A 15,391-nucleotide genomic window follows, 5' to 3' on the forward strand; every position below is an offset into this window, starting at 1 on the left:
GGTAATTTTTTGCCATACAATTTGTTTTCTACATAGTCTTATATATGTGTATACATAAGCACACACTTCTGTGTGTGTGTGTGTGTGTGTGTTTAAATCACAATGTATCATCCTCTATATATCCTTATAGCTTGTTTTTTTTCCCCTTAGCATTCATCAGGAACATTTTCCTTTGTCAATGAATATTCATCTACCATATACTTTCTAACAGCTGGCTAGTAATAGTCCATCATACAGATAAGCCATAAGATTAAACAAGTCCCCTCTAGATTATTACAAAATATTGCCCATTTAAACGATGTTGTGATAACGATTTACATCTTTGTGCCCATTTATGCTCATTCCTTGCATGTGAAAGTAAGTTATCTTTACAGGGAGCAGCGGGGGCAGGTGGGAAGAAACATGCAAATGAACATGTAGACCCTCTACAGCAACATGCTCATGTGAAGGAAAATCTAGCACGTGCCAAAACATTTGTGCTCTACATATATCACCCTGATGTATTTATTTACAACATGTTTTATTTATGCACTTAATCTGAGCATCAATTCTATTAGGTAAGTTCTATTTTCCATTTCCTTTTTGCAAATGGCTAAATATAATAATAGCATTGCTGAGTGTTTTCTATGTGCCAGATTCTATTCTAAGAGCTTTATATGACTAAACCCGTTTAATTCTTCTAATTTTACAGATGAAGAAACTGAAGCATAAAGAGGCTAAGCAACTTGTCCAAAGTCACACAACTAAGAAATGCAGAACCAGGATTTGCACCCAGGCGATCTGTCCTTGGAGTCAGACTCTTAATCACTAGCAACACTGCTTCTCACACAGGTTAGATGAATTGCCCAGTCATTTAACTAATAAATGGCAAAGGCAGGATTTAGAACCAGGTCTCACAGTCCCCAAAGCCTATGCGCTATGACTTGTGGGTAATAAACGAGAAGACAAAGGACTCTTTTATAGGCAGTAGAAAAATAAAAGAATTAGAGCACTGAACTACCTTTATGTCTTCTAGGAATTCAATGTCCTTCCTCTGTATTGCTTTATTTGTCCATATTAAGGCACTATAGGTCTTGGTCTTTTCTTCTTCACCTTCTTTCATATGACCTATTGCCTCTCTAAACAAAAACAATAAAAGAAAGTTTGTCTGAATATATAAAATACAGACAAGACTTGCCCCAAACTTCCCTTTCTTTAAAAATAGATTTATTGAGATATAATTTACATACAATTTCCCTGTGTAACTGAACGATTCAGTGATTTTTAGTACATTTACAGAGTTGTGCAGCTATTACCACAATCTAACTTTAGAATACTTTCATCACCCCAGAAGAGAAACTCCACACCTATTTGCAATCACTTCTCATTCCTCATTTCCCCCAGCCCTTGGCAACCACTTGTTGACTTTCTGTCTCTATAGATTTTCCTACTCTGAACATTTCATATATTAAAATGTGAATATTGTAAAATATACAATAAGTGGTATTTGATGTCTGGCTTCTTTCACTTTATAACGTTTTCAAGGTTCATCCATGTTGTAGCATGTATCTGTACTTCCTTCCTTTTTATTACTAAATGATATTCCACTGTATGGATATACCACATTCACATTTTGTTCATCCATAGACATTTGGGTTGTTTCTACTTTTTTGCTATTATGAGTAATGCTACTATAAACATTCATGCAGAAGTCTCTGTGTGGATGTACATTTCCATTTCCCGTGGGTACATATCTAGAAGTGGAACTGCTGGGCCATATGGTTACTCTATATTTAACTTTTTGAGAAACTGCCAAACTGTTTTCCAAAGTGGCACCACTTATAATCCCACAGCAATGTATGAGGGATCCAATTTCTCCATATCCTTGCCAACACTTGTTATTTTCTGTCTTTTTGTGAAGTGGGATCTCACTGTGGTTTTGATTTGCATTTCTGTAATGACTAATGATGTTGAGCATTTTTTCATGTATTCACTGGTTATCTTGTGTATCCTTTTTGGAGAAATGTTCACTTAATCATCTCTCCATTTTTAATTGAGTTATTTTCTTATTATTGAGTTGTAGGAGTTCTTTATATATTCTGGATACAAATCCCTTATCAGATAAATGATCTACAACCAAAACTCCCCTCTTGAAAACATCTCCAATGAGCCTACCCTTACCTTGTGACAAGCTGCAAGTCACGGACTTGGATTTTGTTAGACGAGTTATTAATTTTCTGTAGTATTAGAGAAAGAAAAAAAATTAGCAGCTCTAGTTCAGTTACAGAGTTGCAGAAACATGACAATTTCCATGTCATGAAGTGGTTTACCTGCTGAAGTTCCTTAATTTCTTGTGAAGTGAAATGTACTCTATGAGGATTCACCAGCTCAATTGCAAAGGGCCTTCCTGGCAGCACACACCCCGTCATGAAACAGAAACGTGTTGATGGAGTTAACATTTGGGCTAATGCAAGAGGGTTAGGAGGTGTGAAAAAACGAGTTGAGCTCTAGAGGACTGAAAGTTTAGTGACATGACTACATCTGGGGGAGGGAAGAATGTGTGAAAAGAATCAAGGGGCTTTTTGGGGGCTGCTAAACCCCAGGACAGGCAATATGTAAAAACGACTGCTTTCCCAAAAGTCCATGAACAAGCCTGTGTTAATTACAAAATCAAATCCAAACAGCCACTAATTGACTTGGTTACACTAACGTAATGTTGTCACATGCAGCAATGCCCAGGTATACCAAATTGAAATACATTCTCCTAGCCTAGTGAAATGAAAAGCTGCGATTCCATGAGAAGGGACTATAAATCTCGAAGAGCTCAGGATTACTCTCATAATCCTTCTTGTAATGCAACAATGTAAAATGAGAGAAATGAAGGCTAAGAGAGCAGAAGCACTTTTTAAATGAAGACATTTTGCAATTTAAATGAGGTGCATTTTGAAAACTGTACTGGTACTGAAATGTTATTAAAAGGAACAATTAATTATCAAACTTTTGGAAAAAATCAGGCACCTCTTTGTTAATGCACACAGAAGTCCTTTACAACCTACAGGTATTCAATAAAGATGGCCTCTGAAGAAATGATCCCTGTTAAAACACAGTCATATAATTTACAAGGGTAGCTCCATAATCCACAAGGCTTCCTCACATGGAGAAGCTCTGGGCTCTGCCAACTTTGATTCTGACTAAGTGACTACAAAAAAGCTGCTGTCTGAAAAGGGTGATAATCTGAAAGTTAGTTCCAGTCAAGTGATATTGTCGCAATCTTACCATTTCCTAATGTTCTCACATCTACATCTTCTCTCCCAGAGGATGAAAAATTAAAGCCTTTGGAAAGCAGATAAAGAAAAAAAAAAAATCAGAGACATAACAGTGCTAAGACTTTCATTCCCATCCTTTGGTAGAAACCCAATTTGTCTTAAACAATCTACAGGGGAATCCCAAGGAATAGTCATCATCACGCCTCTAATCCCAATCTCTACTAAAAATAGCAATGATAATAATAAATACCATTTATTGAGCACTTATTACATACCAGGTACTGAGCTAAAATTCTGCATACATTATTTCATTCAATCCTTATTATAACCTTATGAGGTAGGTATTAAAAGAACACCAAGCTTCTGAAAGGTTAAGTACTTTTCCCAAGGTAACATGATTAAATGGCAGAGCTAGATGTTTCTGATGTCAAAGCCAGACCTTACTTATCATCCCAGTCCACCATCCCATGGGAAAGCCAAAGGCAGAGCACTGTTTGGAGGAAGGCCCCACTACCACCCTGGCTACAAACTTATGGTGAAAAATCTATCTTTCGTCTTTTCCTTAAAACAAAAGAAAACAAAATAAAAACATTATTTGAGAATTAAACTCTATGAAAGGAAGAGGAGGGGAAAAAAAAGGTTTGATCCTAAAAGCAAATTCATTATATAAGCAAACCTAAGCTGGAACCACAATATAACTAGTATACATTTTAAGATAGATGGATCATCACAGACTAAAAGCTGCAAATATTGGAATTGGGAAAGTGGTCAATACAGCGTGGGTGGGCAGGGGAAGTGGTTCCATGACAACTTTCTTAGATACAGAACTAACTGATGATTTCACCACAGCAAAGATTACCATGAGCAGGCATTATTCTAAGTACTTCATATATGTTAACACTATGAGGTAGATACTATCATTATCCCCATTTTACTTATAAGGAAGGTGAGACAGAGACAGGATAAGTAATGTGCCTAAGATCACATCACTGGTAATTGGTAGGGTCAGGATTTGAACCAGCCTGGCAGTCTGGCTCCAGAGTCTCTTAATCACGTCTACACTGCACCACCACAAAGACAGCTGGAAGAGCTCAGACTCATGCCAACTGGGACAAGCAAGACCAATCAGTCCTCTTGTACCAGGGATTGGGAAAGACTAGGATGTTTTGGAAACCCTGGTCAATCCATAGTTCAGCCACTTTGGAGAGCACAAGATGAGGAAGGACAAGATTGCTGGGAAGGACAGACAGGAAATGTAGAAGGAAAGGAGGGTCTGTACCATTTTGACAGACATTTTTCTCCCAGGAAAGGTTCAATATGCAAAGGTCCCATGTAGATTTTAGAAAAAGGAAGGCTAAAAGGCTTGAAAAGTGCTATAAAGACTACACTGAAGATTAGCTCTCCTTTCTAGGATGTTTAGCTGTGAAGAAAGTAAGATTTCACCCTTCCTTCACCTTTAAGACATCCCTTTAGCAAGCCAAAGCCAACACTTGTTGGAAACATGGGCTCCAAGCTGTTGTCTGTCACCCACTGCCAAGGTGAAGTGGGCTCTTCTCTGCCCCACATGGCCCAAAACTGTGGGTCTCCCAGAGAGGACCAACCCAGGACTGGTTAGGTAAGGCCTAGGTATCTAAGGTCGGCCTAGAATTCAAGCTGCTCAGAGGTCTGGGTAACTTGTGCAGTGTTAACACCTGGGGACTAGCCAAACGGGCAGCCATGAGGGGCACAATGTCAGACTCTTCTCCAGGTGGAGAATCTACACCAGGCAGGTAGTAGGATTCTGTGGACCATTAAGTCCCAAAGAACCCTCCATTCCATGTCTATACTCCATTGTCAAGCAGCTAATAAACCTATAGCAACATCAGTAGCTTCTAGTCAGAGTCAACAGACTCAAGAGTAGCGCTAACTAGGGATGGACAGCTACATGGAGAGTTCAAAATGGAATCTGGGAAGCTGAAAGATACTCCCTGGGGTGGGGGGGGGGGACTGTAGTTTGTCTTATACCTGCCCGCCTCTATCTCTAATCCAGGCATAATACTGGGGAACCAGGGCCCTACAGTGACTAAGCCATAACCTGTGACTGATAGGGGTGGAGGGAATGAACAGGACACAAAGAGGTAGATCTACCAGTGACTACTCAATCAGACCAGAAATCTCAAATTCATAAATTAGCCCATAAAACTTCCCACAAATTCCAGCCCATCAACAAGAAAAAAGTACAGAAAACTAGGCTCTTGAGAAGTCCAAAGAAACATTAAATCCAGATTAAGGGAGAAGGGGTATTTATTATATCTTTTAGAAAAATGTTGCAAATTTGGACCCTACATTGAGAAATACTTCAGGGGGCAAACTTTAAAAAATAATTTGCAATTATGAATAATAAATGACAAAAAAAGGAAAAGGAGTCACTCTTAAGTATGAGGAAATATATGCTTAAAATTTAGTTGATTTTTCTAAACTCACATTATGCCTTGCCTTATTCCCCTAATCCTGTGAGTTCTACAGACTTCTGCTCAATGGAACAGATATTTCAAACATACAAACAAACAAACAACAAGGACAAAACCAAGGGCAAGAATGATCAGGAACTGTAAGGGGTTCGATAGTCTGTAGTGGCTCTCATACCTGGGGGCAGATAGTCAATGGGACTGAAGGATGGGCAGAGGCCAGATGATGATGGTCTCAAAATATCAAGTTATATAGTTTGGACTTTACCCTGTAGCTAGTCACTGATCAGTTTTCAGCAGGGAACTGACATGACAAATATTTATTCCATAAGTGAAGTAATAAATGTATTAGGAAAACATTTCTTAGACATATTGATTTTGAGAGTGTGTCAAAGTTTTACTTATTAACTAGAGAACTGGCAAGTAGAGAATATGATGTGTCAGTCTGAAGTGGCTGAGAAACAAGTCTGTATCTCCCACTGAGGGGAAGGAGTACTAGTTACTTCTGCTTTATAGAAGTAGCTAGGCTGCTTCATGCAATACTGGTTTATTTTCATAGAGCTGTAAAGCACAGAGGTACAACAGTCAGAACCATATTCCCAGAGTTGTCAGATGTGAATCACAGAAGTAACGAGTAATGTATCTGAGAAGCACAAGTTTAGCAAATTGATGCTATTAATCAGGCATTTCGAACAACAAGGTTTTATTTCATGACAAGGAGCCAGTTAGCACAGAGGCCCAGAGGTCTGCTTTTTCTCAAGCGGCTCTTAATAAATTTCCTCAGCACACAATTACAGATGCTAAACACACAGTTTGCTTTATTTTCAGTTTGGGGAAATTTTTTTCCCCTCCTCAAATGGAAAATGACAACAAATCACCTTCATGAAAGATTGCAAGGGGGAAACATATAGCTATTTCAGAGCCCCCCAACAGCCCTCTTGGTAATGGAGGCTTCCTTGGGACCCAAATAATCAGAACTAAGTCTTGAATCTTCTTACAGAAAGGGAATAAGGTAGCCCCCCAAAAAGAGTTTGAAGGGCACTTTTCATGCTAACGCTTTATTTTCACTTCTTCGTAACTTGGATAAGTCTTATGAGATAACCAGCGTGTAAATATTAAATTACGTAGGTCAAAGCTAATGGCAATAGCCCTTTATGGCTAAGATTTTGAAAAATATTAGGTTGCTAGGTTACTTGAGGGATATGGTGGTTATTTATTTATTTATTTATTTATTTATTTATTTATTTATTTATTTATGGCTGTGTTGGGTCTTCGTTTCTGTGCGAGGGCTTTCTCTAGTTGCGGCAAGTGGGGGCCACTCTTCATCGCGGTGCGCAGGCTTCTCACTATCACGGCCTCTCTTGTTGCGGAGCACAGGCTCCAGACACGCAGGCTCAGCAATTGTGGCTCATGGGCCTAGTCGCTCCACGGCATGTGGGATCTTCGCAGACCACGGCTTGAACCCGTGTCCCCTGCATTGGCAGGCAGACTCTCAACCACTGCGCCACCAGGGAAGCCCCAGGGGTATGGTTTTTGAAGTGCTTCTCTTTCCTCTTAACAAGCAGAGAGCTGGAAGGGATAGCCATGTCTCATTTTGGTCACCTGCTCGCCATTCCTAAAGCAGGCTTGTCTTAAGGTTTGTCAGAGAAAAAGATGGATGTCTAGGTCTATCTGGTCCTTCAAAAAAGGTGTTCTGGGACTTCCCTGGTGGAGCAGTGGTTAAGACTCCATGCTCCCAATGCAAGGCCTCAGGTTCAATACCTGGTCAGGGAATTAGATCCCACATGCATGCCGCAACTAAGAGTTCACATGCCACAACTAAGGAGACTGCCTGACGCAACTAAGGAGCCCACATGCCACAACTAAGGAGCCTGCCTGCCGCAACTAAGACCCGGCATAACCAAATAAATAAATAAATATTTTTTTTAAAAAAAAGGTGTTCTAATTATGCTAGGAGACCCACTCCAAAGAGTATGATATATGTACTCATTGTCTACAGTTTTTCCTGATGTACAACATGGTTTCTTGTGATTGAAATCTTAGTCCCTCTCCTCTAGTCTAATCTTAGGTGAAATCACAAGGTTTTTTACTCCTTTGACCTGATAGCCCTATTGAGCAAAGAAAGCATATGCCTGACAGGATCTGACTCACCCCACAAACCTGGGCTCATTAATACTTAGGAAATTAAAACAACACAACTACTATTAAGTCTTTGTAAAATGGTAGCTATTGATCTATTTTCTCTAGGCCTGAACTTTATTCTAGGACACTTTAGCCGTTAAGATGGAAGCTGGGCATTTGCCAGTGATTATTCTTGAACAGGCACTGGATGTGGAAGCTGTATTTTAATTACCTCATATTCCCAAAAAGAGGCAGAGGCTCAAGGTGTCCCAAGGTCAGAGCTTAAGTGCATTCATTTAAAGTAGTTTCAATTGTTTTGAATTTGCCCAGGAAAAAGCATAATCTTGAGAGAGGAGAGAAATCCTAGGGCACCTTGGCTCAAATCCAGCCCAGGGCAGAGGAGCTCAGGACACGGCGGTCCCTGTTCACAGGAAGCTGCCAGCCAAGGGGCCCAGACTTGGTGGTGGTTTACAAAATATAGAAATCTTTCCTGCCACCTCCAAGAAGTCTATTCATGAATGACAATGTATCTAAAATATGAATATTATAACGCTTACTCTCTGCTTTGAACACTGTCAAAAGATGGTCTGAAATTAATTCTTCCACTGAAGAGTCCAGCTTCCTTTCTCCATCAATTATCCAAGGAGTTTGTGGTAGATTCCTGGAGTATTTATTATATCTCCCTGCCAAAGAAATATAAAGGTTACCTGGATGGAATGGTGTGCTTAACACAATAGGATAAAAAGGAAAGCAACAGCTATTTATTGAGTGCCAGTATCCTAGGTGCTATGATATAAAACAAGGCTTAGCCTTCAACTAGCTTACAATCTAATTTGGAGAGTCAACACATACACATAATTAAATGAAAAAATTTAAGGTAGCAATAGAAGAGATGGGTAAAGACACGATATGAATCATCAAATGAGTTCTAAAGGAATGCTCAAAATACTTATTAATCTTTTTGGCTGACTGAACAAGTTACAATATTATGGAACACACTGTGAATCACTTAAAAAAAGAGCAACTACTGTTTTTATGCCTGGTTAATAACACTCTCAGTGTAATACTCATTGGTGATAATGTATTCCAAAGAATTCAAATACAGGAAATTTTGAAGTTTTTGTAAGCCAAAAAAAAAAAAAAAAAAAAAAAAAAAACCCTAACAGAATATGACTCACTGTTTTATGAAAAAAGCTACGCCAAGGCAGGTAGCTTTTATTACCCCAGGGCAGGGTATTATAGTCAAGACTAAAGAGCAATTTCGTTTCAGCTATTACTATGAAACAGCTGTAGCTTTCAAAACAAAAACTGTCTACCCGTTTTACCTCTTGGGAAAGTCAATGCAACAATTTCTTTTTCCAGGCAGAAGCCAAATGTTTAGTCAATTTGCAGATAATAAAATAACTTTTTTCAGGATTGATTTCATGTTATAAAACATCCTCTCCCTTCTCCTGACCAGTTTCAGGTCTGTACATGTACCCATATTTTTACCTGGCCATCTCTGATGAAAACTATTAAAACCTGGGAAGTATCATTTCCCTTCAACATGGCATTTTAAATAACAAATCTCCTGAGTGACCCTTAAGAATGCCTACAGAACCTACAATAAACTTGGTTATCAGCTCTAGTTCTCAAAAGAGTTAACTAATCAGAAATAAATAACAATAGTAAGAAGGAAACAGAGGAGGAGTTAGTTGAGTTTTTCAGAAAGGAGAGAAAATTGACAATGTAAGTATATCCTGGACTAAATATTTTACCAGCCACAAAAACAGCACCATGAGCACATTCAATTTCAACAACACTGCATACAGCCTTTGGTGAGTTTGGAGGACAAGGAAACTGCCTGCAAAACAAAATAAATTTTAGAGCTACTATTTTCCAGACATGATATTGAACCACATAACTAAGATGAATCAGCACTATCTGAGTTACACAGAGCCTGAGTCTCTCAAGGACTAAGCCTCTCCCTACTTTTAAGTTTTGGAACCATAAGGGTCTCTTAGGCCTCTGGAGTACCACTTTTAACACATGAGAGTGGCACTAAGTAAATAAGGGCTCGCTAATAACATTCATGCTCAGAAGGCCTCATGTTCCCAAATGACAGTTTCCAAAATCAACCTGGAGATTTGGGAAAAAAATCCATCTATATGTAGTGGAAACCTCTCCAGGTTCATTTTGCTATCCATGAACACTTGCTGCTGGCTGACAAGGTCCTCAGTCATTTGGGTAAAGCCGGTGTGCAGTCAGAGACTGGCCACATAAGCATGTCCCACCTGTGGGGAGGGTACTCCACCATTTTTCTCTCTTTTTCCTCTTCATTTCAACTATGACCTTGGGAATCAGACCACAGAGCCAGAAAAAGTGGAATATGGCAGACTCTGTCCTTTAGCTAAGAAACTTCAATCCAGCTGAGGACAGACCAGAAAGAGCAATGTATGGCTTTATTCTCTGTCCACCATCTGAGAAATTCCAAAGCCATGGAATGGAATCTACCTGTAAATGACTAGATGTGGACTTAATCCAAAATGCTTGTCTTAAAGTTTTCATTCCGTTTCCCAAGATGTCTTAACAAAGAAATCACTTAGAAACTCAGGAACTATTGCCTGTAGAGTAACTGTCTTTACTTCCTAAAGTTTAATAGGGAATTCCCTGGCAGTCCAGTGGTTAGGACTCTGTGCTTCAACTGCAAGGGGCACAGGTTCAATCCCTGTTCGGGGAACTAAGATCCCACAAGCCACGCAGCGTGGCCAAAAAAAAAAAAAATTTTTTTTAATAAAAATATTTCCATTCTGAGACTCATGTTTAGTCAGTAAAATACATGAAACCTTCCTCATAACTTCTTCTGGAAGGATAACTATGATAATATTTTATTAAATAAAATGAACACACTGAGAATTAAATCTAAGATTTACTGTAGTTCAGTATATTTTAACAAGAAAGGAAACTCAGAAAAAAAAAAAAAAAAAGAAAGGAAACTCAGGAGCCCTTTTCTCCCTCTTCTGGAGATGTACAATAACAGGAAAACCAGGATGAGGGATGTAATGGGGCCAGTAGTAGGCTGGAGAATCAGGAAACCTGGCTCTATGTACACTCTCTATTGCCCAGTTGAAATCTTAGGAAAGTCAACTCCCTCTTTGGACCTCAATATCCTCCTATAAAAGATAAAGAAGTTGGACATGATTCATAAATTCAAATATTAATTTGACATTTACTGAACACCACTACATGCCAGATACTGAGCCAGGGATTGGGGATATAATAAAGATTAAGACACAATCCTGTTCCCTAAAATATATCCAGTCTTGTTTTAGAGATAATCCGATTATTTCTAACATTCCCTTTATTCTAAAATTCCATGATTATTTCTTGTTTCTATAATTCTACTTACTTGCAGAAATCCTCTTCTTTAATCTTATTCAAAGCTTTCATAACTGCCATTCTAGTGAATACTGACTATATAGGGTAAAATGAAAAGAAAAGACATTTTATCACCTATATAAGAAAACATCAGAGTTGAAACAAAGAACATGGTTGGAGAAATTATATCATTTTAAACCATACTTAAAAGGGAGAAATACTTAATAACTTCAAGAAAATAAATGAAGCACAAGTGTTCATACTGTCAGTTCTGTGATTGGTAGACCCTACAACCCTTCTCTTCAATCTAGTCTGTGTCTATAATACCAGGTGGATCTAGCAGAATATGTCTTCTTCACTGCACTCTCCCATTCCCCTCAAAATGTGGTATTCTTCGAATACAAAAATGATGGCATTGCAGGAAATGTGCTTTGAATATTTTTTCCTAGACCTCAAAAGAAATTTAGACTGATCCATCTATCTTTTCTTCCCTACATCCCTTCAGGGGCCACGGTATATAATTTAGGAGTTGGCTGCCAGGGTAAGGGGTAAAACAGAGCCAACCAGCCTGACTTGGCATCTAGCAATTCAATATCACTCACCAACCTCTGAGAAAGTAAATGAATCCACTATACTGAATAAAAGGGCATCTACAAATGTCCCACTCTGGGTTTTTTAAAATAAGAAAAACCAAACCTCATGGTAGATATACTAGAACTAATTAGTGCATATATTTGTGGTCACTATGATAAATCACAATTATTTCTTCTGTTATGAGAAATTATACTTGACTGAAAAGAAGAATAATGTAGGTATCTAAACAGTTTATCATCAAAGAAATGATTTTCTAAACCATATTCTGGGGAACCCTAAGGTGTCATAGGGTTAGAATTAAAAATTAAGTGCCTGTTTGTTAAGATATGAAATCTTAGGCCTGAAAGAATCTCAAAACGTCATTCAAATTATTCCCAGCCATAAGGCAGGAAAACTACACTTAAGACTATACAACACCTACTGGCCAAATGGCGTGGTGTCCATGAACGTTTGACAAAAACTTCCTTACTCTATTATTTGATGCTGGTACTTACATACTTCCTCAAAGATAACAAAAAATAAAACTAGATCTTTAATATAAATATGGCTTCCAGCTCATTTGGGCAGAGCTTCCCAATTGGTATGGCAAAGCATACCACTGGGCTACAGTTGTGCCCAGATCCCTCTAGTTCACAAGGGCTGAGGGGCAGGTCCTGGAACAATGAGAACCACCAGGCCTATTGCTTACAACTTAGAGCAACTTCATCTGTTAACCTCAGGGTGCTGGCCAAACATGGAAATGTTCTAGGTATACCATGATGTGAGAAAAGGAGGCAAGCAGTGTTTTAGGCTTCCTGCATTTCTGATTATTTCCACACAGGGCATTTGGCAAATGTTACAAACTCCCCAACCCTCCCCTCCCACCCCAGGCAAGAGGAAAGACCAAAAGATGTATCTTTGGCAATAAACTTATATTCTTTTTAACAACCACAACAGCAAAATGGATGTCGGTAAAACTAGGAATGCCTGAGTCTACACAAAACCAGCTAAGTAACTGGGGTGTAAAAGCTTGCCAATATCGTGCCATGCCATTCTATCCTGGCATTATAGAAACTAAAAGTACATGCTAACTAATTTTTCTCATTAACATGAAGACCAGCTCACATCAGACAGTAAAGGAGAGTTTAAATAAAATACCTTTTGGCAAATGTAGCCTCAAATAGGCTCTATTAACTCAGGACTGTTCTAAATAAAATAATTTACTTTGGATTATATTTTCAAAATACCGATTTCTAGAAAATAAATATTAGACAAAAGTTTGGAATGGTGATGATACTGAACAGGTATTTTCCCAGATGACATAATCTTGGGGAAGCAATCCAGACACTGACACAAGCATGAGAACATTTGTGTGTTACGACTTCCCAGCCAAAGGCAAAAGTGTTGAGAATTGAAAAAATGAAAATAAATGTAGCAAATGGAAATATTTAAAGACTGATTCTTAGTATAATAGATTGCCAACATTTCTAATGCATATCCTTTTCGTTGTTAATTTGAATATTCAGCTCAGACAAAACTCACTAAAGAGTAAGAAGCAGGAATCCTTACCTTTTTGTTTTTGGCTGGCTTGAAACAATCTGGGCATATCACACGTCTAAGTAAAATTCAAGGTAATATAAAAGATTAATGAGTTTATTTTGGGGAGGATAAAATTCAAATATATTTTATACAACATGGCTGCTAAATTCAGGATATCAGAAGCAGACAAAATGAATCCCTATATAAGCTGCATTGTTTTGCCTAGACCCTTATATCAGACAGCTCACAACCTACTAAGACATGACAAGTTCTGACAGGCTCATTAGAAAGAAGAACAATACTATTTTCATGAAAATCAAAAAATATTAACAATGTTGCACAATTGGCATTGTTGTTTACATTGTAACTTACAGGAAGTGGCAATCCTCAACTGTTTCTGGGTGAGCAAAGACCACACTCACTTCAAACAAGCTCTAAAAATTATAAAGACAGTTTAAAGATGAGCAAAAGGAAACTAACATCTGACAACTTATGAATGGAAACAGAAATTAACTCTCAAAGATTGGCTCAGAAAAAGAGTGACAAGGAAAACTGGAAATACTACTGTTTTCAAATCAGCTTGTTCACAGGGCAGCTGTAAAGGAAATCATCGTTTTTTTTTTTAACTTCTAAAACTCAATCATCAGTGATCCTACAAAAAACAAGTTTAAAACAAATTTTAAAATAAATCTGTATGATTTTTTGTACATGTATACATTTTTGTACAAGTATATTTTTTCTACATGTATAAATTTTGTATAAGATTATACAAAATTCCACACTGAGAAAAATATATAAATGTACAATTAGGTATGAAGATGAATGAGAATTCAGGGAATTGGAAAGGGATAACTGAAAGAAATGAAGAATTACTCCTGTCAGTACTATGATTAGAATTATTAGCAAAGCAAATAGCACTTTATGCACATGCTTAAAAACTCTGTATGAGGCTTGTTTTAAGTGCTCAAACTTCTTAACGGATTTGACTTTTAAAAGCAAGATCTTAATTATTTGTTTTATTAAAAGAGTGATGATAATAAATTATAAAATAAACAGGATGGGTTTTCAATCCCATTCCACTGAGGTAGAACCAGTAACAGTTTGGCATGTTTCCTTCTAGCCATTTTTATGAATATAAACATAAATGTATATACTTCTTTGTATATTAAACAGACTTGGAAAATTGCTTAATTCAATTAATATTGCATCATGAACATCTTTTCCACTCTAGGGACTGTTGGACGTTTAAGTTGTAGTTAAGTTTTTCTGTTTTTAAAAAATGCCACAATGAACATCCTTGTACACAAAAAAGCACAAGTTCATACTCTATATACATTTACCTCCATGGAGATTATACAAAATTCCACACTGAGAAAAATATATAAATATCATACCATATAACAATTTTTCCTTTTTTATTGAGTTCTATATTTACTGATTGCATTGGATCGTCAGCAGGCCTATTAGCGACTCTATAATCATGATAGTGAATAGCTAAATTTTTGCTCTAGTCTAATCTACAAAATAAAATTAAAATTACAACACATTCCTTTTACTCAAGAAAACTTCATTCATCCTGAATCCATTAGAACATTACCGCATCTTTTGTTTTCTATTTTCTGTTCTCACTGATTCAACATGTAAAATTATCTGTGCTTCAAACTGAAATTTGAGGTTAAAATATTTTGCATCAATGACTTCTCTAATTTCCAAAGTACTTTCATCACCTCATTTCCTCTTCATACTATCTGCGAAGTGGTTTTATTCTCTATTCTCTTAGTATTCAGTTTAAAGGACAGAGCTTATTCTTACTAACAGAGGGAAACAGAGCTATATAATTCAGAACGAGGAAAATTTTTTAATTACTTAGCTTTGAAAGATGGTTTTGTGACTTTACTTGAATAGGGGTGTGTCTGATATTCAGCGAATTTCCTTCACGCAAAATGATGAAGCAATGAGGCCATACTATTAAAGTCTAATTTAAGAGGAGCTGGGAATATGTCCTGTTTCCATGTCTGGAAACCTATTGAACTCTTCCCTAAAATTCAATCCATTTCAAAGGCTGAGGCAAGGTCTGCCTTGGAATAGGGGAGATGGTAAGTGTTCTCA

At 37.6% G+C, this 15,391-nt stretch overlaps 1 protein-coding gene across 9 annotated transcripts in view; it reads right to left on the bottom strand.

Annotated features, from left to right (window-relative positions):
* PUS10 (pseudouridine synthase 10) overlaps positions 1 to 15,391 on the bottom strand; it is a 68,629-nt gene that overhangs the window by 9,970 nt on the left and 43,268 nt on the right. For all 9 annotated transcript variants that reach the window (XM_068564910.1, XM_068564909.1, XM_068564913.1 and 6 more), the window contains 9 exons: positions 13,655 to 13,716; positions 13,313 to 13,358; positions 11,202 to 11,266; positions 9,571 to 9,656; positions 8,371 to 8,496; positions 3,256 to 3,312; positions 2,310 to 2,386; positions 2,161 to 2,216; positions 1,001 to 1,118 (listed from right to left, as the gene is read on the bottom strand). In XM_068564910.1, the coding sequence (XP_068421011.1) occupies positions 1,001 to 1,118; positions 2,161 to 2,216; positions 2,310 to 2,386; positions 3,256 to 3,312; positions 8,371 to 8,496; positions 9,571 to 9,656; positions 11,202 to 11,266; positions 13,313 to 13,358; positions 13,655 to 13,716 (693 nt within the window). The remainder of the gene's footprint in view (positions 1 to 1,000; positions 1,119 to 2,160; positions 2,217 to 2,309; positions 2,387 to 3,255; positions 3,313 to 8,370; positions 8,497 to 9,570; positions 9,657 to 11,201; positions 11,267 to 13,312; positions 13,359 to 13,654; positions 13,717 to 15,391) is intronic.

This window comes from Eschrichtius robustus, chromosome 15, assembly GCF_028021215.1.
Source record: "Eschrichtius robustus isolate mEscRob2 chromosome 15, mEscRob2.pri, whole genome shotgun sequence".
NCBI lineage: Eukaryota > Metazoa > Chordata > Mammalia > Artiodactyla > Eschrichtiidae > Eschrichtius > Eschrichtius robustus.